Source organism: Trichoplusia ni, chromosome 3, assembly GCF_003590095.1.
Source record: "Trichoplusia ni isolate ovarian cell line Hi5 chromosome 3, tn1, whole genome shotgun sequence".
NCBI classification, from domain to species: domain Eukaryota; kingdom Metazoa; phylum Arthropoda; class Insecta; order Lepidoptera; family Noctuidae; genus Trichoplusia; species Trichoplusia ni.
In genome coordinates this window covers 18,713,099-18,737,483 of record NC_039480.1, presented here as the reverse complement: position 1 = coordinate 18,737,483, position 24,385 = coordinate 18,713,099, and the positions used below count along the sequence as shown (strand labels likewise).

At 37.2% G+C, this 24,385-nt stretch overlaps 2 protein-coding genes across 2 annotated transcripts; one reads left to right on the top strand and one right to left on the bottom strand.

Moving 5' to 3' along the window:
* The first annotated feature begins 217 nt into the window (after nucleotides 1-217).
* On the top strand, nucleotides 218-15,312 carry LOC113492255 (transferrin-like). The gene is made up of 15 exons (XM_026869675.1): nucleotides 218-365; nucleotides 4,328-4,421; nucleotides 5,406-5,542; nucleotides 6,534-6,682; nucleotides 7,510-7,654; nucleotides 8,232-8,428; nucleotides 8,888-9,030; nucleotides 9,571-9,740; nucleotides 10,249-10,489; nucleotides 10,890-11,050; nucleotides 11,479-11,624; nucleotides 12,627-12,696; nucleotides 13,215-13,325; nucleotides 14,245-14,386; nucleotides 14,727-15,312. Exons 1-15 carry the CDS (start codon nucleotides 305-307, stop codon nucleotides 15,061-15,063), a joined length of 2,304 nt encoding a protein of 767 aa, XP_026725476.1. The 5' UTR covers nucleotides 218-304; the 3' UTR covers nucleotides 15,064-15,312.
* Nucleotides 15,313-19,563: 4,251 nt separating this feature from the next.
* On the bottom strand, nucleotides 19,564-23,712 carry LOC113492250 (tetratricopeptide repeat protein 1-like). Its single transcript, XM_026869635.1, has 4 exons — nucleotides 23,386-23,712; nucleotides 22,338-22,583; nucleotides 20,571-20,727; nucleotides 19,564-19,887 (listed from the first exon to the last, which is right to left on the bottom strand). The coding sequence occupies exons 1-4, from the start codon at nucleotides 23,564-23,566 to the stop codon at nucleotides 19,608-19,610; spliced, it is 864 nt and encodes a 287-aa protein (XP_026725436.1). The 5' UTR covers nucleotides 23,567-23,712; the 3' UTR covers nucleotides 19,564-19,607.
* Nucleotides 23,713-24,385: the final 673 nt, after the last annotated feature.

Here is a 24,385-nt window from a genome sequence, read left to right as displayed (position 1 = left end):
TATACCAAGTAATTATTGCAATTATAACCAATAAATGCTTATTTAAATACACCGCGCCAAACGCATCGCCCTGTGGGACACCAACCGCTCCGCTCTACATAACTCGCCCTTCGCCGTCTTATCTATCTTATCAGCTCCTTATCAGAGTGTACCTTTACGCTGAATTTTGAAACAGAGATAACGAACTGATATAGACTAACACACACACTTTAAATATTATTAATCATTGTGGTTGGCAGTGTCGAAGGCAGTGGTCAAGTTTGCAAATTTTCATGTTTTATTTCAAGTGCTAGTGAAGTGCAATATGGGTTTCCAGGAGTTGTTTTTAGTAGTTTTAGTGGTCGGGGCGGCGTCCGCGCAAAATTGTAAGTATTATGTAACTAACAGGATTATCGATTTCGATCGATTTGATAAGAAAAAATGGCGGCCGATCGGTGATTGTGAATGCTTTGGTGCTTAGTTATACGATTCCGATTAAATTTATACTTTTATTATGATATTTTGGTATCGGTTTCTGGTCATCCTGGTTAAGGAGTGACTGTCTATCTGACAACACAACACATGTTACTGTATAACAAGGTATCCTTAAATAAAACATACCGGCAAAGGTTAAATTTAATCAGAACGCGTCAGATGACGCAATGCTTTTGCCACTATAAAAATAAGTAGTAAAAATACAAAATGAGGTCAAGCAACTGTTGGTACGGTCAAAAATTTAAGGGCGACCAATTTTTGGTGAATCTTTTTTATTTGTCAATTGTCCATTTTATGTTTTTAAATTCGGTTTTCCCATATTTACAAGTTTAGTAGTATTTTTGTCAAAATCGATGATCTAAATGATTGGAATGATAACCAATATAGGTTGGTCTAATTATATGATATTCAGGTACCTACGCTATCATTGTAGAAATATGCAAGAGTATAGATAAGGTTTTATTGTTCACGATAATAATTTTAAATGTTAATTATTATTGTTACTAAGTGCAAATTCACCAGTTCATCATCCTAGCCTTTTCCCAATTATGTTGGGGTCGGCTCCAGTCCAACCGGTTTCAGCTAAGTACCAGTGTTTTACAAGGAGCGATTGCCTATCTGACCTCCTCAACCCAGTTACCTGGGCAACACGATACCCCTTGGTTAGACTGGTTGTCAGACTTTCAAATTTCTGACTACCTGTAACGACTGTCAAATATGTTGGAATGACAGCCAGGACCCACAATTTAATGTGCCTTCCGAAACACCGAAGAACTCGTTATAACAAAGATGGTCACCCATCTACGGACCAACCGCGCCAAGCATAGCTTAACCTGTGATCGATTCACTTATGCAGTTATAACTTAGGCACGAGCTACTGAAAATTTACCAGTTGTGGATATTAAACTGAGTTGAAATGCTTTTAAAATGGCCTAGGCCTAAATGGTGGCCCAATTGACAGATACTATTTGTATTCTCCCAAGCACTTTTTTTTACACAATTATAATACCCTTCAATTCAATTACTAAACGAAGGTTATCTAATAATCTAGGTTATTTTAAATGATAGCAATGTCTAGTGTTTATTGCTAAGGCTACTCATACTGTTTCCAAGTGCGTTTCTTGATAAAATCGAACATTGAAATGGTTTCAGCTAAAGTGATATGATGTCACCCTTCCTATAAAGATAGTTGAGGTATTTTGATCATATGAGTATATATATAAATTAGACTGGCCTGTTGGTCCAGTGGTTAGTGGCCCTGAGTGCTATGCCGAAGGTTGGATCGATATCGATGGATATCGATTCCCACTTAGGATACAAAACTTCTTGTTAATGAATAAATGACTAATTGTGTGATCAGCACGATCATTCGTTCTGTGTCTGGGTGTATTTGATCTATGCCTACTAATAATAATATTATAAATGCGAAAGTAACTCAGGTTTAAACCACTGAACTGATTTTAATAAAATTTGGTACAGAGATAGAGTTTTTATCCCGGACTTCTGAAGAGTTCTCTTGAAAACGCGATATAATCGACATCGAAGCGGTCGACGCCGCGGGCGAAAGGCTAGTCTTATGTATTTAGAAATACTGCTACCACTGCTCATAATAGGTACAAGGTAGATTAAGTATTGCACAAAAAACTATAGTTAATCCAATTAAAATCGTGATTGATATTAGAAGTATCTATGTAAATGCAAACTGTCGGCTATGTTACGCTCATAAGACGGTACGAACAGCCGAGCCATCTCGATCCCCGCGTAGGACAAGTATATGTGTGAACCACGAATGCTTGTCCTGAGTCTGGGTGTCTTTGTGTATGTGACTTGAATGTTTGTGAAACCCCCCGCGATTTAAGGATTAAATTCCTTACTGCGGGAATCGTTTATTAAAACAAAAGTTTTAGAAATATAAGTCTTAACAGAATTTCATACAAAATTATAGAGATTACACACTTTCGCTTTTAATATCTGTGTAATTAAACTTCCTGTTTTTAATCATGAAAATAAACCATTCAATATTGACAAAAGGATTTCTTGACAATAAGAATTAAGTAAATCTCCATATTTGCTCAAGACATTGTTATCGCAACGAGTTGTTTTACGAATACTATCTCTGAGTAAATATTTCTGAGAAAGATCTGATTAATGAAGTTGTTTAGATAGTCATACCGGATGTTGTATCACGTTCGTATTAGCTCGTAGCGTAGTAGCCAAGCTATAACTGCATAAGTGAATTTATCACAGTTTAAGCTATGCTTGACGCGGTCCGTAGATGGGTGACCATCTTTGTCATAACGAGTTCCTCCGTGTTTCGGAAGGCACGTTAAATTGTGTGTCCCGGCTGTTATTCCTACATCTCTGACAGTCGTTACACGTAGTCAGAAACTTGAAAAGTCTGACAACCAGTCTTACCAAGGGGTATCGTGTTGTCCAGGTAACTGGGTTGAGGAGGTCAGATAGGCAGTTGCTCCTTGTAAAACACTGGTACTTAGCGGAAAACGGTTACACTGGAAGACGATCCCAACATAGTTGGAAAAAGGCTAGGACGATGATGATGTAAGTCTTCTTATATGACTGGCCTGTTGGTGTAGTGGTTAGTGACCCTGACTGCTATACCGGACATCGTGGATTTGAATCGAAAAAAAAATGCTTGTGTGATGAGCACGTGCATTTTTTCTGGTTCTGGGTGTAATTTATCCATATTATGTATGAATTTAGAAATATATAAGTATGTTTATCAGTTGTCTTGTACTCATAATACAAGCTTTGCTTATTTTGACACTAGATGGCGCTGTATGAACCGTGAAATAATATATTGCAATAAAATATTAAAGAAATCGGTAACAGTAGAAACTAACGCCCATATTCAAAAAACGGTTATGTCATAAATTTTAAATTGATACGAGCAAACATTTTCCTCAACAAATTTTATCTTTATCTTGTGACTTTGAATTTGTAGTATTGATATTAGATAAGGCAAAGGCGTGCCAATGATTCATATTGAACATTTAAAGCTCCAATAAATTGTACCTTATAATTTGATGGACGTGGTTTTGTCAGACAAAAATGGACAGAATCATTACTACCCAGAACCTCCCCTAGAGACAAACTCTGCAGCAGCTCATCATCCTAGCCTTTTCTCAACTATGTTGGGGTCGGCTACCAGTCTAACCGGATTCAGCTAAGTATCAGTGTTTTACAAGGAGCGACTGCTTATATGACCTCCTCAACCCAGTTATAAGCAACAGGATACTCTTAGGTAGACTGGTTGCGGACTTTTAAGCTTCTGACTACCAGTAATATTGCCAGGGATAATACGATAACACGTAAATACGATAAATTGACGTGTCTTCCGAAACATGGAGGAACTCGTTATGACATAGATGTTCACCCATCCACAGACCGACCGTGTCAAGCGTAGCCTACATTATGATCGTTTTTGATATTGTATTGAATAGCAAAATCAAAAGTTTTCATTTCAAATAGGCCGCTTTTCAGGCGCTTTTAAAACGTTGCAGTAGTTACTCAGAGGTGCACATTTCCAAAATGTCATCTTATTGAAAAGAACCAACAAGAAAGATATATACTTAGATTTTCTATAAATCTTTTAGTACATTTACAGTTGTGTATAAAATCAGAAGTCTTACTTGAAATAAGACTACTAAGAAGCACTTTTTGAAGGTCAAATAACATTTGACAGGACTCCGTATCGCCCACCCGTCACGGCTTCCTAAGTGCTTTTGTTGAAAGAAGAAATGGCGAAACAAACTCTCCAGAAGCACGCTGTGTTTCCGTTTACAATATAGAATATGATATAAGGTATTATTTCTCCTTTTTTTGTCTTTTCCAGTCAAAGTTTGTGGCACCACGTCACTACCTTCCTCTCTCTGTCAGAGTATCGGCAAAGATGACAGTCAGGCATCTTGTGAAATTGTCGAGTCCAGGTAAATATAACAATTATTCATCATCATCATCCACAGCCTTTATCCTCCCACTGCTGGACATAGGCCTCGACTTTCTCGTGCCAATTTCTACGGTCCTGTGCTAGCCTCATCCAGACTCGACCCGAGACCTTTATTATGTCATCGACCCAATAACAATTTACTGTAATAAAAATTTTACAGCACGGACAGCCGAGTGGTTGAGGTCACCACGCCAAACCCACTGCGCGACGTGTTAGTTCGATCCCCGTAGGACAAGCATTTGTGTGATCCACATATGCTTGTGCTGAGTCTGGGTGTCTTTGTGCATGTTACTTGAATGTTCGTGTAATGGTGATACAAGGATTAAGTTCTGTAGTGTGGCAGTCGTATAAAAGAAAAAATAAATCTAAAATTGTTTTTATTGAACTTGGAATAAGAGTCAAAAATAGTATTTTATATTTGTTGCCAGCATTTCTATTTCATTAAAAATCTCAACTCATGTACTAAGGAATTCAATCCTTGTTTCGCGGAGACATTAAAAAACATTCAACATTCACAAAGAGGCCCATTAATTACATAATCTTTCAATTAGTAAGTTCTGCAAAATTGTACTGTTATCTATTTATTTATTTATTTATTTAATAGTTTATGTACACAGATACACACACAGAGTACAGAAAAGAAGAAAGATAGAACACATAGTACATAGGCACAGCTTATTTCAACAGAGATTTCTTCCAGCAGGCCCGTTATGGGAGAGTTAGAATAAGAAGAGATGCAGATAGTGTGTAAAAAACAAAAAAGAAAGAAGCTATAACTAAAAATAATTACTAACTTTATCGTGAGCTTAAACTTAGCCGAATAAACTTATTTTCTTTCTTTCAAAATCAAAATACCTTTTAGTTATAATAACAATAATAAACTTCACAACAAAATAGATTGGCACACTAGGGCATAACCAATTATGTAAAAAATTCTAGCAATAAACGATTTTCTCATTTTCAGATTGGACTGCGCCGTCCGCCTGGCTCGGGGCGCCGCTGACATCGGCTACTTCACCGAAGAGGAGACCTTACTCCTAACACAGCAACAGCCCAATGACATCCAGGTTATTGGATCCGTCAGGGACATTAACAAGCTTGGTAAGAACTTTGCTTAGGCATGCGAAGACATTTACAACTTTGGTGAGAACTTTATATAGGAAAGCCTATGAGAGAAAGGGACGATGCTGGCCATGTATAGCATAGTTTAGCTATTTGTTTTGGGACTCGCCCACTACACATGCCAGGTATTGGAACGTTAAGCCACGGTCTACAAAGAAACCAACAAAACCACCGAAACATTTAAAGCACCGAGCTTTAAGTGTGTCGCAGGAAATGAATTGAAATGAATTGAAATCATTTATTCTGCAAAAAGGATATTTCATCACTTTTACATGTCTTTTTTGAGAACGCTGGAGCCAACATTTCCTATCTGACTACCCTCAGAAGAAATGTCGAAACAAACTCAGTGCGGGATCAGGGGAAATAATTAACTGCCTTGGAATCAGCAACGAAGTCGGTCAGATATATGTAGTAGAAGGGAGGAGTTTTAAACAATTTTGCTTACAGAAAAGCATTGGATATGGGGTCCTGTCGTAACTTTTTTAAAGAAGAGGTTATGCCTCTTTTTTTCGTATCCCGAGTAATCATGAAATGACTTCTCCTGCTATGGGATGAGAGGAAGGAAGTGTCAGACTCTTACTGACTAAAACCCACTCAAGTTTCTTCCTACACCCTTTACGTACCGCGGTAACCCGCAGCTCCACATAGCTTGCTAGATTCTCTTCTCGTCACGTGTGCGACACTCACGCGCCGTCCGTCATGGGTCCTGATCGTCCGTTGCTCACTACCCATCACTCACCATAAGCAAGGCGATGACCCTTGAGTTTGATTGGTTGAAATGTTCACTCAAACAATTATACTAAAATATGTACTATAAAAGTGATCACATGAACATTAAATTAATTAAATACGAAAAATGGAAGTTCAGACAAAGTGTCACCTTAACGCTCTACATTACAAACTAATTTATCCTTCCATCAGAAGTTTACTCTTCAAAAACACCTAACATAACCTTTTTCTCTCCCCTCAGACCCCTACTCCTTCGAGACTGTAGCTGTGGTACCTTCAAACCTCACCAATGGCTTTGAGGGTCTCCGTGGCGGAGTGTACTGCCACCCTGGTCTCGACCAAACCGAGCTCCGGTGGTCTCCAAGAGTTTTGAAAACCTTGGAAGAGCTGGTGAGTGGATGCTGTCACTCTTATTTATTTTCTAGCTGTTGCCCGCGACTTCGTCCGCGTGGTTAGAAGATATACACGTAGTTATGATTTATATCTACCCTATTTTTTCCACATTTTCCATTGTATCTTCGCTCCTATTAGTCGCAGCGTGATGGTTTATAGCCTAAAACCTTTCTCAATTAATGGTCTATTCGATACAAAAAGAATTTTTCAATTTGAACCAGTAGTTCCTGAGATTAGCGCGTTCAAACAAACAAACTCTTCAGCTTTTTATATTAGAAAAAAATAGATTTATGTACACAAAACATACAAAGAGAAAAACAAAATATAATTATGAAAATACATTAGGTACAAAGGTACTGCTTATTTCTTAAGAAATTTCTGCCAGCAGACCTGTAACAGGACACAAGACTTTCTTCTTTCTTCCTTTCTTTCAGAGTTGGACTGGACTGTTGGCCCTGACTGCTATACGATGGGTTCAATTCCCACTCAGGAATGTTTGTGTCATGAGCAAGAAAATGTTTTCTATGTCTGGGTGTAATTTATCTATGTTATGTATGTATTTAGAAATATGTAAGTATGTTTATCAGTCGTCTAGTACTCGTAATACAAGCTTTGCTATATTTAAGACTAGATGGTGTTATATAACTTATCATTCAACAACTTTCACACACCCAGACACACAAAACAAAATCCTGAGTAGGAATCGAACCTGCGACCTCCGATATATCAGTCAGGGTCACTAACCACTAGACCAAGAATCTTTGACAGTTAATCTTCCATTATAACTAGTTTTATTACGATTTAACGAAGCTTTTTTCCGTTAGGTCGCCCGTACAGACCGATGCCCGGATACAGAGACTGCGGGCAAGACAGCTGATGAATTAGAGATTGACACTCTCAGCAAATTCTTCTCTGCTGCCTGCAGACCAGGAGTTTGGAGCAACAACGCCACTGTGGATGCTGATCTGAGTAAGTGTCTTGCTTTAGATCCCAATGCTAGGCAAAGGCCTCCCCATTTCTCTTAAAGACTTCTTTTGACATTTGAATCATCGCATCATCTTCACAGGACGAACTCGGCGACGATGTGTTTTTTGCATCCAGAGGGTGACGATTTTTATATGACACACGAATAAGGCTTTCTATTGGTAAAAGGATTTAAAAACTCGAATCTATAGATCCTGAGGTTATCAATTTAAAGATTACTTTTACACGACTTAAGAACATCTCCCACTTTTAAGAATCATTCCAGTCACATGCTCGCGTGCTCAGACTCAGATCATACATTAGTACATCACACAAATTCTTATCCTAAGCTGGGATCTAACCCTTTTTTTCGGGGTGAAACGCTAATGTCTTCAACCCACGTCGAGGGCACGGCGTGGGGATATGTCGGACTTCCACCGACTAAAAACACCCCGGGTCCCTTCTACTGCTTTAGCCAGAGTCACGGGATCGCTCGCGCATACCCTGCTGTCCATATGATGGAATTTCCATATGCCTACAGTCTACAAGACCTGCCTTAAAATTATACTTTATAATTTTCCAGAATCCCGATACCCCTCTCTCTGCTCCCTCTGCGGACCAGACTCCGGATGCTCTCAGTACACCATCAACATGGGGGTCTCCATCGCTGGAGTCAGGAACGAGAACCGTCACATCCAGGCTCTGGAGTGCCTGAGGACCAACTCTGATAAGGCTGCTGTGGCTTACGTCGCTTGGCAACACGCTAAGGAATATTTTACTGTAAGTTGATGAAACACAAGTGGCTATTTTAAATGCATGAATAGCCGAGTGGCTGAGGTCCTTACCCACTGTGCACGTCATGTCGCGGTTCGATCCCGTACGACCAACGTTTGTGTGATTCTGGGTGTCGTTGTGCATGTGATTTATATGTTTGTGAAACCCCCAATGACAATGACAGAAAGATTAAATTCATTGCAGCGGGAGTCGTTTCCAATTTTATTAAAAGAAGCAAGAAAGAAAATTTTTCATCATTTAAATAAATAAATAATAAATAAATGCGGACAACATCACATACATTGTTCTGAACCCAAAATAAGTTGCTAAAACACTTGTGGAAGTTGTTATGGAATTCAGATACAACGAAGGTACCACAAGCACCCAGACCTGAGACAATGTAGAAATGTGAATTTTTACATTGACCCGACCGATTTAATTCTATTTCTTCAATTCTTCTTTCAGATCCGCAACCCTGGTGACTCCAACTCCTACTCCATCTTGTGCCCTAACGGTTCTCTTGTGGCCCTAAATGACGGTGTTCTGAATTCCGCCACCTCACCCTGTGCCTTCGTGAGACAACCCTGGGGAGCCCTGGTAGCTTCCACGTAAGTATATTCCTAAGTTTTTATACACTCACTTTGCTTGTTTGTTTATCGTTCCGGTTAGATTTTTGCAACTCAATTTTGAGGCACTTCCCCATAAGCTAGCAGGCTGAATTTTCAGGATAGCTTCAAACCCGGTGACATTGCAATTTACAACTATAAAAACGGCTGGACCATTTTGAGAAAAACGTGGTTGTTTAGATTTTTCAAATCTATATATTTTTACGTTTCATGTTGGTCGAGCTTGCATTTTTCCGATAGGATAGAATATTTAGTTTAAAATGTTTTTTGGAGCCCTGTCTGTTTTTTTCTGCCGAGGTGTCGTGGTCTCGATCCCAGCGTAGGACAAGCACCTGATCTGTATGGTCCACGATTACTTGTCTTGAATCTGGCTGTATTTAAGCATGTAACTTGAATATTTGTGAAACACGGACAACCATTAAATTCCTTATTACAGCGCTTTTACATAAACTTACATTTAAACCGTAAAGAAAAAAAACACAAATTTCAACTATACCTCCAATTCTTCCACCGTTCCTCCAGTGCCTCGGCAACCAACCTACTGACCAACCTGAAGACCTGGTGGGCCACAGGATCCGACCCCGGCGCCAACACGTGGCAGTCCATCATGTACCAGGTTCTCATCCCGATCACCAACACCAGGGTCGTGTTCCAGGACAGCCCTATCTCAATCTCTAACTATACCAACCCAAGTATGTATTTCTTTTGTCAAACCTTAGATTTTTAGATTTTATTTACAACTATGACTAATTGACAACCTAGATATATACAATTAAAAGTTAACTGTATTTCTTGTGACTCAAGGATTCAAATTCCTCAGTCCGGGAGTCGTTGACTGGTCTTTTTGTTTTTTTGTAAGGCATCGTCATGGACACCCACTCCCTCGGGGCAGGAAATGGCTAGTGTCAGACTTTTACTGACTAAACCTGAACCGCCGTGCTACGTCATCCGCGTTTTTTTGTCGGTGTACGGCAATGCGTTGCAATCCTTCATACGTCGTTGACTGGCCTGCCGGGTCAGTGTTTGGTGACCCTGACTGCTCTAACCGAGATCGTGGGTTCGATTCCTACCCAACACAAAATGTTTGTGCGATGAGCATGTTTATCAGTTGTCTAGTACTCCTAATAGAAGCTCTGCTTAGATTGAGACTAGATAGCGTTATAAAAGTTCAAGAATATTATTATTATTATTTAATTCCAGTTCGCACAATTAGCAACGTGGACTCCACCGCGTCATGCCTGCCAGCTCGCCGCTGGTGCACTCTCTCTACCGCTGAGCAAGCCAAGTGCTCCTGGGTCAGGTCTGCAGCCTACACCCTGGGCATACAGCCCCCCATCTCCTGTCAGCAGCGAGCCAGTCAGCTGGAGTGCCTCTCGGATATCCGGGATAACAGGGCTGATTTTGTATCCCTGCCATCAAACTATGGATACTTGGCTAGACAGTAAGTGGTTTTTCTGTACCATGCATTGTTAATGTATGGTACAGAATTTCTTTAACGTCTCATCGAATCTAATTTCATTTTGATACATGCCAACATATACTATACATTCGACTTCATAGATAGTCGAGGGGTTGGGTCACCACGCCAAACCCACTGCGCGATGTGTCAGTTCGATCCCCGTAGGACAAGCTTTTGTGTGATCCACGAATGCTTGTCCTGAGTCTGGGTGTCTTTGTGCATGTGACTTGAATGTTTCTACAACCCCCCGCGACACAAGTATGAAATTCCTTAGTGCAGGAGTCGTTTTTTTATTTCATTTTTTAAATTTCAGATTTCAAACAAACAAACAAACAAGATTCAAATCACAATATTCTATCTTAACTTACCTCTCATTCCCCAGACACTACCGTTTGACTCCAGTGAAACTGGTCCAGAACTCTCAGTCTGCCGCCTCCCGTATCGCTGCCTTTGTGAAGCCATCAGCCGCTACTACTGGCAATATCACTCGTTTCGAGAACCTCAGAGGGAAGAAGGCTTGTTTCCCAGAATTCAGTGGACTTGGTATGTTCAAAAATCTAAATACACCCACGTTTTTAAATGTCACACCATTCAAAGTTTATCATTGTGGATTCAAAAGTTTTTTTAGTTGTAAATTGCATTGTCATTGGGTTGGAAGCTACCTTGAAAATTTCAGCCTGCTAGAATATCGGGAAGTGCTCAAAATTGAGTTACAAAAATCTAACCGGAACGACAAACAAGCAAGAAATGTATAGAAAAACGTGGGAAAATAGCTCGAATTGACTGCTATACCAGAGATCGTGGGTTCAATTCAATGAATGCACTGATAGCCGAGTGCTTGAGGTCGCAACACACTGGCATATTGACCCCACGTTGGGCGCCACCAGAGCGTTACTGTACTATTCCACAAATTTGTGCGATGATTTCAATTTTAAGTCCTAAATTCATTATTAAATTTCTTCTTTTTTCAGCTTACATGTCCTTCGTCCGAGTTGGACAAGACAGGGGCATCTTATCTGACACGGAATGTGATTACGCGAAGGCTGTTGGAGAATTCTTCGACGGCGCCTGCGCACCTGGAGCTATCGACGCTTCTCATGCCTTGTCTAACACATCTGTAAGTTTTTATCTCTACATCATCATCATCCTAGCCTTTTCTCAACTATGTTGGGGTCGACTTCCAGTCTAACCGGATTCAGCTAAGTACCAGTGTTTTACAAGCAGCGACTGCCTATTTGACCTCCTCAACCCAGTTACAGACAACACGATACCCCGTAGTTAGACTGGTTGTCAGACTTTTCAAGCTTCTGACTACATGACTGTAACGACTGTCAAAGATGTAGGAATAACAGCCGGGACTCACAATTTAACATGACTTTCGAAACATGGAGGAACTCGTTTTAACAAAGATGGTCATCTACGGACCAACCGCGAAAGGCGTAGTTCAACCTGTGATTCACTTATAATGTTATAGTTTAGCCACAAGCTCCTCAAGATTTTATCTCTTATACACCGTGATTTTTTAGTCGGCTTACAAAAGCAGCCTAGTTCATGTATCCAATGAATAGAACACGTTCATGATAAAAAAATAGGAATTAATGAGATTTGAAAAAAAAAATGCAATTTTTGTTCAATATTATGATGCAATTCGTAGTTTTTTAGAAACACAGCTCTGTTGCGAGCGCGGTCGGAGCCTTGCAACAATGGTGAGGGGCGCGGGCGGCGGCGTTTTTATCATTTTTAAGAGTATATTTCAGATTTCTCTTGTTTAATTTTCTTCGTACTTATTATCTTAGTTGATGATAAAAAAAAAATCGCGCCTAGGGGTATTTTACGTCGGATACATGAACTGGGCTGCTTTTGTAAGACGACTAAAAAATCACCGTGTATCTTACAAAGTTGGTAGTTGACGTCACACGAGATTACTTTGCCGTGTCCCCTTAGTTATTTTGCTTGCGAGAAAAAAGATGAAATACGTAATGAATATTTTTTGGAAATCTATTTGGCAAACTAAAGCGATTTGTTTTTGTTAAATAAGACAAATAATATTAATATTGTACATAAGATTATTTTGTTTATAAATATGATTTATCTAATTCTTAAATAATTCTCCTTTCAGAGTTTCGATTCATCTGTCCTGTGCTCAGTTTGCCAGCCAAGAATCCCAGCGTTGGGCAACTTCTCAAACAGTAAGATCATATTTATTATCTACCTATTTTTTTAAAGTACCATTTCATAATTATATTATCTACTTTTAAGGGATTTTTTTTTTTAATTATTCCGGCCTCTTAGCCTAGCGGTTACTGCAATACCGAAGATCGTGAGTTCGATTCCCACACAGGACAAATGATAATAATTTAACAATATTATTTATGTACATCTGTCTGTGTCTAGCACTTATAATACAAACCTTGCTTAATTTGAAACTAGATGGCGTTGTGTGAGAGTTGCGGAATATATTATTATTTCTTTTATTTAACCATAAACATATTGATTACATTTTTAAATATACATACAAATACATAAAAAAAACATATATCTAAAAATAAATAGTGTCCAACCGGAAACGGGGACAGGGCCCAAGCTGCCGGTGGTCAGGGCTCCAGAGAGAGGAACCTCCTCAAGATACGTGCCGTGTCCAGAAGTACCGCCTTTATATTATTATTATTATTTATTATATAACCTATATTATGTTTTTATTTTCTAGACATTTGCTCATACGACTACAGCAACAAGTTCTTCGGTAACAACGGATCTCTGGCCTGTCTTATTGAAACTGACGCCGACATTGCTGTTCTGAACATTGCTAATATTGCCAGTAAGTAAATCCTTTATTTATTTTGGCTGTAGAACTCGGTTTCCTTTGCCTATTTTGTTGAGAGTTTAAAACTCCAAATTAAAAAAGGCAACGATATCAAGAACTATTTTAGTATATTGTGTTCACAATGTTGATTAGGTATTTAAAACGGGAATAGAAAGATATTTTATAAAAAAATGTTCTAGTTAGAGGGATTTGACGCCCCCGAAACACTTTTAGACACATGTCATGCAAATCGTTGAAGTTGTGTCGTTGGATTTTGTATTATAAGTTTATATTTATTCATTAATTTGTAGTTTTCACTTGGACCACAAAGTAAACTTAGCTAAAACATTACTATAAATTAGCATATATGTAAATTGGGGGAAACAGTTTTGTAATACAGTTTTATTTGGCATGGTATTTCTTTAAAAATACAGAGGAATAAAAATCTATGATAAAAAACACTATGATAGCTTTTTTTTGCCACTTCACAGTTAGTTTTGGCAAATGACAATAACATCGCGGGTTCGATCCCCGCGTAGGACAAGCATTTTTGTGATCCGCGAATGCTTGTCCTGAGTCTGCGTGTCTTTGTGCATGTGACTTGTATGTTTGTGACACCTACGCGATAAAAGTGCAGACGTCGTCTTTTGTTAAAGATAAAAAAATAAAGACAAAAAATATATCTATACTAATATATAAAGCTGAAGAGTTTGTTTGTTTGTTTGAACGCGCTAATGTCAGGAACTACTGGTTCAAATTCGAAGATTCCTTTTGTGTTGAATAGACCATTCATCGAGGCAGGTTTTAGGCTATATATCATCACGCTGCGACCAATAGGAGCGAAGAAAAAGTCATAACTTATATCTTCCAACCACGCAGACGAAGTCGCGGGCAACAGCTAGTTTATATTAAAGTTGTATCTTTCTGTTTACAGGTAACATCAAAGCTTTAGGTTACCAAGAGAACCAGTTCAGAGCTCTTTGTCGTAACAATTCCCTTGCTCAAGAACCTGGTATTAACATCGACGATGGTTGTCTGTTGTCCTACGTGGTTGACGCTGAGGTTGTCACAAGAAGGTGATTAATAAATACAATATTAATAAGATAAATATCCATATTTCTATGTTTTTATTAATGGGATTGTATCTCTGTATGTTTGTCTCGCTTGAACGCCTAAACTACTGGACCGATTGTAATGAAATGATGTGATAAAATGCATTCAAATGTAGTGTGAATACGTAATCAATTTTTTTTTGGAAATGTCTTTCGATTTGAACAGATTTAGTCAAAAGCCTTGTGTTAAGTCTTGTTTAAGTAAAATTAAGCAAAAATTAGTGTATTCTATCAGTGGAGTGTGAAATATATCACAGCATCTGCCTGCGTATATTAAAATAAGCTTTTTTTTTCTTTTTTTCAGGAACGACCCTCTCTTCAACAGCCTTAACGTGCTTCTGGACTCCCTGGGCAACTACTTCGGATACACCGCTGCGTCTGGCAACCAGCTCATCAACTTAGAAATATTCTCGCCTTTCGACGGAGTCAGCGACTTGTTATTCAAAGATTCCACAATCGGTCTCACAGAACCAACGAGCAGATCATCACACGAACCAGCGAGGAACTACATCGACTTAGTGAGACATTTGCAGGCCTGCACGGGAACCGCGCCCCCGATTCCCGGATTGGCCAGCCGCAGTCTGTTTTCGATCATCACTTTAATCACAATGGCGCTTCTTACAAGATTCGTCATTTACTAGTTTTGTTTGTGTATCCGAACTTAGTTTAGGTTTTTGACAGCTGACAGCTGTTCTGGCGGGAATCGTTGTTCTGCGGGTTGTCGCAGGCATTTGTAATATGACAAAAATGTTTAATTTAAGTATGGATGTTTAATTTTGCTTTTATTTAAATGTATTTATCTGTAACGAGTACATGATGACTTAAAATCCTAAGTACCTATTCGAGCTAAATATTCCATAGCGACAAATAAAGCGATTATAATCTAATAACTTTTTAGTTTTTCAAATTTAACATTTTTTTTTGTTAGTCTATACATAAGACATGTAAAAGTTAACACATTTTCATAGTAAGTAAGTGTCAAAAATGCTTATTACATAAACATTTTTAAATATTAAGTTTTAGCTATGTACAAATTAATATTTAGGTATTTCTTTTGACATTTTTTTTCTTAATAATAGTGCGTTTCAATAATTACAACATATGTATTTAGTGTATATTTTTGTGAAAAATTTAATAAACTTTTTTTTAATATTTAATCGTTTTACTGTCGATAGAGATCTTTCGGGCAGAGATGAGAGATTCACAAAAAAAATGCGTGCGTACTAAGTACACATGTCATGTCAGAAGTGAAACTTCTTTGGCGAACTAATTTATAAATCTTGTTTATATTTATAGAAATGTAAAACTTTAGATTTCCGAGACTAAGAGGAAGGGAAAAAGGAAGATAGGTTAGAAATTTAATTGTCATTAAAGTATAAATAACTAGCTGTTGCCCGCGACTTCGTCCATGTGGTTAGAATTTTTCACATTTTCCATTGTATCTTCGCTCCTATTAGTCGCAACGTGATGTTATATAGCCTATAGCCTTCCCTGACGAATGGTCTATCCAACACAAAAAGAATATTTCAATTCGAACTTGTAGTTCCTTAGATTAGCGCGTTCAAACAAACAAACTCTTCAGTTTTATATATTAGTATAGATTAACTATCTAGTAAACGAATACACAACCAACATGGCGTGTATTATTTCTCGATATCCCGTATCTCCTTCAATCTTTCTCACTATAGCTCTCTCCCACCTCTCACTCCATAGCACTGTGCGTGATACGACGTTCGCTCTGTCTCACTTTTTCTCTCAATTTTTCTCACTTGCTCGTTCGCCCTGTCTTACTCTCTCTCAATCGGTCTCGATCGCTCTCTCTCTCTTTTCGACACTTCCGTTGCATACCGGCCGTGACGTTACATCTGTACAAAAATTACCCTCATGTGCCTAAAGAAGTTTCACTTAAAAAAAAAACAAATTAAAAGATGGAGTCACATCAGTCACATGTAGAATCAGATCACCCAAACGCATGCTATGCTCTCGTGTAACAATTCCTTACAGGTGATATAATTATAAGTTAACCAATACTGAAATATTAGCCAAATACAAACTGCTTACGATTTTGAAGTTATAGCTAAGTAAGAGATTGGTTTTAATAGAATAAGTCAAAAAAGAAAATTATTAAATAATAGGTAATAATAAAAATATTATAGACTAGCTGTTGCCTGCGACTTCGCTCCTATTAGTCGCAGCGTGATGGTTTATAGCCTAAAACCTTCCTCGATGAATGGTCTTTTCAACACAAAAATATTTTTTCAATTTGGCGCGTTCAAACAAACAAACAAACTCTTCAGCTTTATATATTAGTATAGATTTGGGTCACGAGGTTTTCGACTTGTGGGAGGTGCACTCGGCAATCATTGTCCAGATAGACGTGACTGTCAATCGCTTAATAGCCAAGAGCCTCGACCAACACCTTAGGAGGCTCTCGTTGGACGTCTAGATCAAGGGTTTGATTCAGAAAGCGGTACTTCTAGACACGGCGCGCATCGTGAGGAGGTTCCTCTCTTTGGAGCTTAACCACCGGCAACTTGGCCCCTGTTCCCGTTGACGGATGGAGATTTTTTTTATTTAAAAATGTAATTTATGTGGCAATATTTTAATGAAGGAAAATAAAATATTACAAACTTAAACTTTTATTCAGTTTAAATTCTGATACAATGCCTTACCTTGGTCCAATAGCGATTTGACAGCGTTAACGTTCGGATACAGCATCTAACAATCTAATATTTTGTTTTCTGTTTAGTAAAAAATCTATTCGTTTTATAATCGGCGAACCAAGTTCTTGTTTTCGAAATGATTTTAGCTGTAGTTACAATGTGTTTCAGAGTCGTAGCCATTGTTTGCGGTCTTTTAGTAGACGAACGTTTTTTTTTTCTTTTCCCGCGCGAATTGGTTGTCATTGGTTTATTGTCGTGAACGTTATACGGCGGCATGAAATTATTTGTTATGGCTTCCACAATTTTAATACCGTAGTATTCTAGGTTGTTTATAAAACTGTCGTATTGTGAGTTTCGTGCAGAAAGTTTGTTATTCAAGCCGTTCCGTTGTAAATCCAATGTGGTTGAACATTTATCTTTGCTGTTGCACTTGTATTGGCTTGTCCTTGGTTCGGCAAAAGGTAATGCTGTAAATAATTATATCATTAAAAAAGTAGGTTAAAAAAATCGACTCCCGGACTAAGGAATTTAATCCTTGTGTCGAGGGGCTGTAACAAACATACAAGTCACATGCACTAAGACACCCAGACTCAGAACAAGCATTCGTGGATGACAACAAAATTAAATGATTGTTCTGCCAAAAGAAAATATACTTCAGCTGTATAGAGCTTCATATTTCAGCGCCATCTTGTTTTCTTATTTATCGTTCTAAGATACAGATGGCGCTGTTCTTAATTTGTTTATAACCACTGCAATATTGAAATGAAACTACTTTTACGGATTTTATCGCGGTTTAATTTTTGATTTTAGTTCCCGACGTTTCGACACCTTTGCAGGTATCATGGTCACGGGCAGACGTCGGGAACTAAAATCAAAAATTAAACCGCGATAAAATCCGTAAAAGTAGTTTCATTTCAATGTCTAACATTCGCGTAAACATAAGAAACCACTGCAATATTGCTAAAGCAGGTTTATTTGATGTAATTTTTGTCCGGCACGAAAGTAGTCTTTTTTTTATTGAAAAAAATTGATTGATAAAGTGTAAAATGTTATATTTACCTCCGATGACTAGGACTAGGCATAAAAGTTCTTTCTGCATATTTTTGTCTCATCTATTTTTTTGCTACGACAACATTACCTAATTAAAAACTAAAAATTTTGGCATCATCACTTTGTAAAGATATTCTTTTGTATTCAAAATTACTTTTCAAATAAAAAAATAGGTAACATGACTACTGATTATTGCGACTTGATCTTAAAATATAGAAAAATAATGAAAAACATAATTTGTATTTACAAGAAAATCCATTAAAATTCTATTAAAAAATATATGCTAATCTTAATAATAATGCTCAGTTAATCTTAATCCAATCAATTTCTCTTAAATAATTAAAATTTATTGACTGATAAGTCCCGCTGGGTCAGGTTGGATGCAGGTGGCAATGAACCGGTCGCGCCGGAGAAATTATGGAGAGGCCTATGTCCAGCAGTGGACTGCTATAGGCTGAGATGATGATGATGAACTGATAAGTCGGCTAGTTATTATTTTCAATTTTCTTTGATTATATTATATTGTCCGTCAAACAGATTAAAAAGAATATTGGAACCGTTTTTTTAATTTTATCTCGTAAACGAAAACTGATTTAAAATCTCGTGTGACGTCACTCACCAGTACGCTGTTTATTAGCAATTGACGTTTTTCGTCTACTACACCAAACTTAAATGCTTTTTATTTTCCTTGCTTTGTAGGATAAAATAAAATATGCATATTCAATATTTTTGCATATCTGTCTGACGGTCTCATACACGGTGATTTTTTAGTCGTCTTACTAAAGTAGCCCAGTTCATGTATCCGACGTAAAATACCCCTAGGCGCGATTATTTTTTATCATCAACTAAGATAATAAGTACGAAGAAAAAAAATTAAACAAGAGAAATCTGAAAATACTCTTAAAAATGATAAAAAACGCCGCCGCCCGCGCCCCTCACGATTGTTACAAGGCTCGGATCGCGCTCGTAACAGAGGTGTGTTTCTAAAAAACTACGAATTGCATCATAATATTGAATAATAATTGCATTTATTTTTTTTTCTAATCTCATAAATACCTATTTTTTTATCATGAACATGTTCTAGTCATTGGATTGAACTGGGCTGCTTTTGTAAGACGACTAAAAAATCACGGTGTATTATGTTCATGACGGATACATTAAAAAATAAAAACTACAGAATCGGTCCATCCAAAAAAGCAGACGAATTAAGAACCTCTTTTTGAAGTCAATTAAAAGCCCTCTTAATTGGCCTAGCCTTTTCCCAACTATGTTGGGGTCGGCTACCAGTCTAACCGGATTCAGCTAAGTACCAGTGTTTTACAAGGAGCGACTGCCTATCTGACCTCCTCAACCCAGTTACAGGCAACACGATACCCCTTGGTTAGACTGGTTAAAAGCCCTCTCACAAACAAAAATAAAACCAAAAAATCCTTTACATATATATATTTATATCACAATATTATCCTTGAAAATTATTGTTTAAAATTAATTTTGTATCCTTTCGTTTCCGGATCTTGTTCCATGACAAAATTTTCTGTTGACAACCCAAACGGCTTCAAGATCATATTGCCTAAGTTTTTAAGAGTACCCATCATCTGTGCTTTTAATTTCTCATTCCGTTCTTCGATGAGGGGGGGCAGTCTGATCATTGCCTCCTTTGCCCTTGTGTCTGAAGGGTCTAGTTCTAGAACTTTCTTTACATCTGCGAATGCCTCATCGTATTTCTCTATCTCTTCGTAAGACTGTGCTCGTCTGGAAATTTAATTTTGGTTTTTATAATACAGGTAATGACTGGCAGGGATGAAGTCTTTTTTGACGCTGTGTAAATTATCTATATTGTTTGTATTGAAGTTTAATATAGTTTTAAAAATGTAAATTAATATTAAGTAGCTAGATTAATCTTAGATACGATACGGACAATAGGGATTTGAGTAAATAATAATCTAAATAGTAGGTTTGACAGATTTCCAAAAAAATATTGCATAAGTTTTTATTTTAGTTATATCATTCTAAAGTGAGAAAGATTAAAACGACTGAAAATTATGAAATGTATGGTAGAAATAGGGTACTGGTAAGTGACGTCACACGAGATTTTATTCCACTTTTTTGCCTTCAAGTGCAACTAGAGTCAGTAATGTAACGTTTTAAAAGTGCCTGAGATACGGCCTATTTGAAATAAAAACTTTTTGATTTTTGATTTTTCATAACATTTTGTTTACGAGATAAAAGAAAAATAATTGTATCCAATATTTTTAGAAATCCATCATACACATCAGTGTATCATACACACTCAATATCTAGAAGGCATGTCAAAGCTTCTAGAAATAAATGCTGTAGAGAAATTAATAACAAAAAAAGTAAAACCAAATGATCTAGAAGACAGCCAGGCAGACCACATACACAGAGATAAATACTAAGTCCAATTTAAATCTCACCTCTTATACGCCTTGACATATTTATCGTCCAATTCAATTGCTTTTGTGCAGTCCTTCACCGCCGACGCGTATTTCTCCAATTTCATTTTGGCCGCACTCCGGTTACAATATAGGATCGAACGTTGCTGTGAAAACTGTAGCGGACATGTTCTTAAACCTGGAAAAATGATAAACAAAACGACAGATAAAACTTTGCCTACAAGTTTTCGGTCAAATTTGCAGTACGGATGCAGTTGACACGACTGCAACAGAACTGCAAACCAACCATGCGGTCCAATTGCAGTCGGCGTGCAGTCGTGTGACGGTTGCTGTAACGGTTGGTTAGCAGTTCTATTGCAGTCGTGTCAACTGCATTCAAACTGCATCCGAACTGCAAATTTGCAGTTGAAATGCGGTCTGTTTAGACCAGTGGTTTCCAAACTTATTTTGTCTACTGCCCACTTTGAGAATAAATATTTTTTTAGCGCCCCCTTTTTTCACCTATTTCAAAACCACTATAACTTTAAATTAAATTAATTAATAATAGGGATGATGACATTTATTTTTGCAGTGTCCGTCTTGTAGTTTTTTGTATAATAATGGATTCGTATTTTTTAATTTGTCCCGAAAACATAAATTGACCAAATTACAGTGAATGAAACTTACGCGTGACGTCACGATTGAGTATAAATTTTACCATATCCTTACGTCACAAGCCCCCTCTCCTAAACTTTAAAGCAGTTAATCTTTATCAATTCTAGTTTTTCTGAAAAAAGGAAAAGATTCGTGTCTCATACTTTTCAGTTATCTAACTGAGGGACTAATGAGATTTTTTCTTTTTACACCCAGTCATCATCCCTATTAACGGAGAATTCTAAACAAAACTTTTACTATAACCCGCAACTTGAAACCTGAGCGCAGTAGGTAACATACAATTACAACGCCCCCATTTTCTTTCTGGGTCTCTTACCGCCCCCATAAGACCTGCAGCGCCCATAAGAAGGCGTTATCGCCCACTTTGGGAAAGAATGGTTTAGACCCTTACAGTCAATGATAACAATGCAGACAAAAATACATTTTTGTAACTTTTCCATTATATCTTAAAACCGTTTAAACCTTTCCTGGGCTTACACGAATATTTCAAGACTAAAATAAGCCAAATCGGTTCAGCCGTTCTCGAGTTTTAGCAAGACTAACGAACAGCAATTCATTTGTTATATTAAGAGGTCCAAGAACACTCACACATAATTCACTTTTCATAGAAAACAAACGTGGAAACATGTGCCGATTCAAAAGAGACACACATAACACGATTGAACTAATATTATAATATTATTTTAATAATACGACATCTACCTCATTATCGTTGCAGAATTATCTTAAAATAATAGACTAAAAAGTCGTGTCTTTTTTATATGACACTCCATTCAAATTTTATCAAAACCCAGCCGTTTTATATTTGTGAATTGCATTGCCATTGCGTTTGAAGCTACCCTGAAAATTTCAGCCTGCTTTATCGGGAAGTGCCTCAAATTGTGTTGCAAATATCCAACCGAAACGAGGAACAAACAAGAAAAGTGAATGTATAAAAACGTGGCAAAATATGGCTGGTTGTTGAAAAATATCTCTTTATATACCAATATTCACTTTTTTAATAACCCCACTGCCCTACCGCTAGGCAAAGGTCTCCCCCAAATCCTTCCCCGATTCTCTACCCTGGGCCACACGGAACCACCTGGCGAGGGTTTAGATCATCCCACCACCCCTCTTGAGTCCCTCATACATTACCTTCTGTATATTTCTCTATACTCCGTTCAAAGTCAGCCGCTTTGAACGCTTCATTGCCTACATTCTTTAGCTCTTCAGCTATGATCCTCCGTTCTTCTTTCTGATCATCTGTGAGGTCGACCTCCGCATCCTTTAATGATACTTCATCCACGTCATCCTCGCTGTCATCTTTTACGGATGGATCCTTTTCTGCGTAGTCTTTATCTAGATCTTCATCGTTATCAGGTACTGATGGAATGGATGTTTCTAGAAACAATTTATACTATTTATTTGTAACTCTTAAGTTTATGGGATAATAGGGATGATGACTGGGTATAAAAAGAAAAAATCTCATTAGTCCCTCAGTTAGATAATTGAAAAGTATGAGACACATATTTTTTCTTTTTTCCGAAAAACTAGAATTGACAAAGATTAACTGCTTTATAGTTTAGGAGAGGGGGCTTGTGACGTAACGATAGGGTAAAATTTATACTCAATCGTGACTGACTTTCACATCTATATTATAAGTAGGATAGGTCACTAGGCTTCACATTAGCCGATTTTTTTAGGTTTCTTAATAGCAAGTGTTTTTGAGACATACAATATACCTACAAGTACCTAACAAATAGAAGTTCAGAACTAAAGACTTATGTTAGAACCTTTGCATTAAAAAAATTAACACTATTATGAAGTTAATTATCATAATGAGTACTAATAGAAGACTTCATATTATTTGGCAAACAAAATCTTGTGTTGTGTTCACTTGTAACTGGATTAAAGGTTCACTCATAGTTTGTTATTAAGATTTATTTATTTAATTATTACACTAATATACCATTACAGGTTACTTGACCTAATGCGGTAGCTAGGACTAAACAAAGGTCTAAGTATTTATGGGAACTAGGGTCACAAAAGATCACATTCTGTATTATATTAATCTGTTATCTGTACCTATTGAAGAAAATAAAATAAACAGTTTGAAACGTGAATATTTCTAGAACGTACACGTAAAATTTTAAATTTTAGACTACGCCCAAAATTGCACAGATTTTATTATGAAAATATATACCGCTTGTCTTTGGTGCATCGCCGCCGCCCGCCTGCGGATATTCTTCAGCGCTTGTTCCTGGATTTATAACAAACTCTTCAACATTATCATTTACGGCCAAAGAACTGTTTAAATCTCTTGTAATTTCATCTATTACTTCATCATTCGACACATTTATTGTACTTTTTAAACGTTCCGACATGTTTGATGGTTTTGTTTATAGTTTCGATAAATAACTTGAGATATTCGAGTTTTATGCTTATAAGGAATATTTGAGAAGTAAAATCCGAAGAATACTTTAATATTTTGACTTTTCAACAATGAATTTCGACAATTGACAACTTCTTGACAATGACAATTTTTTTTCGAGATTTCAGCGTTCCAGCTCTCATGAACTGAAATATTGAGTATGATGACAGGTATCGAATAATCGAATTATTCGCTTCAAAACAAGTTTTAATGTGAAAAATATTTTTTTAGTTCTTCAACATGAAAATAATCTTAATACTTTATATATCGATTATTAGTGGATAAGAAATATTGCTGCAATAAATTATTGTTTTATTTGGTAGGTACTTTTATAATATTTCAGGTATCATACATTTTTATATAATGCAATAACTGAATCAACAACCAATTCTGCTTTCCTATTTCTTGCCTATTTCGCTACTTTCCATCCAAATTCAGTATCATGCTAGATATCTCAAAAGCTTCCGAATTGGAACACAAACTGACACACTTCTAAGACCATCTAAGACCGAGGCACGTTTAGTTTTATCTTTTTCTGAGACATTTATTTTATTCAATGTGCCTACCCAAGTTATATCCTCGCAGAAATATGCGTATTTTTTACATAAGTTACATAGTTAATGAGCCGCCTTCACGATAAATACGTAATTTTTTTATTTGCTATCAACTGTAGGAAATCATAAATTTAGTTACTAAACGTTTGTTCAACGTCAACATCAGGTGTAGCTACGTTCCTTTCAGCTCAAAAATGCAAGATCTAGTTATCAGAAAA

What these genes read in the sequence shown, in the direction of transcription:
- LOC113492250 (XM_026869635.1), bottom strand. Translation starts at nt 23,566, where the DNA reads ATGTCGGAACGTTTAAAAAGTACAATAAATGTGTCGAATGATGAAGTA. An exon ending in TATAGAGAAATATACAGAAG is followed by an intron (nt 20,728 to 22,337) that starts GTAATGTATGAG and finishes TCATTTTTCCAG; the next exon opens with GTTTAAGAACATGTCCGCTA. An exon ending in TATGTCAAGGCGTATAAGAG is followed by an intron (nt 19,888 to 20,570) that starts GTGAGATTTAAA and finishes TTAAATTTCCAG; the next exon opens with ACGAGCACAGTCTTACGAAG.
- LOC113492255 (XM_026869675.1), top strand. Translation starts at nt 305, where the DNA reads ATGGGTTTCCAGGAGTTGTTTTTAGTAGTTTTAGTGGTCGGGGCGGCG. An exon ending in CAGGGACATTAACAAGCTTG is followed by an intron (nt 5,543 to 6,533) that starts GTAAGAACTTTG and finishes CTCTCCCCTCAG; the next exon opens with ACCCCTACTCCTTCGAGACT. An exon ending in GTTGGGCAACTTCTCAAACA is followed by an intron (nt 12,697 to 13,214) that starts GTAAGATCATAT and finishes TTTATTTTCTAG; the next exon opens with ACATTTGCTCATACGACTAC.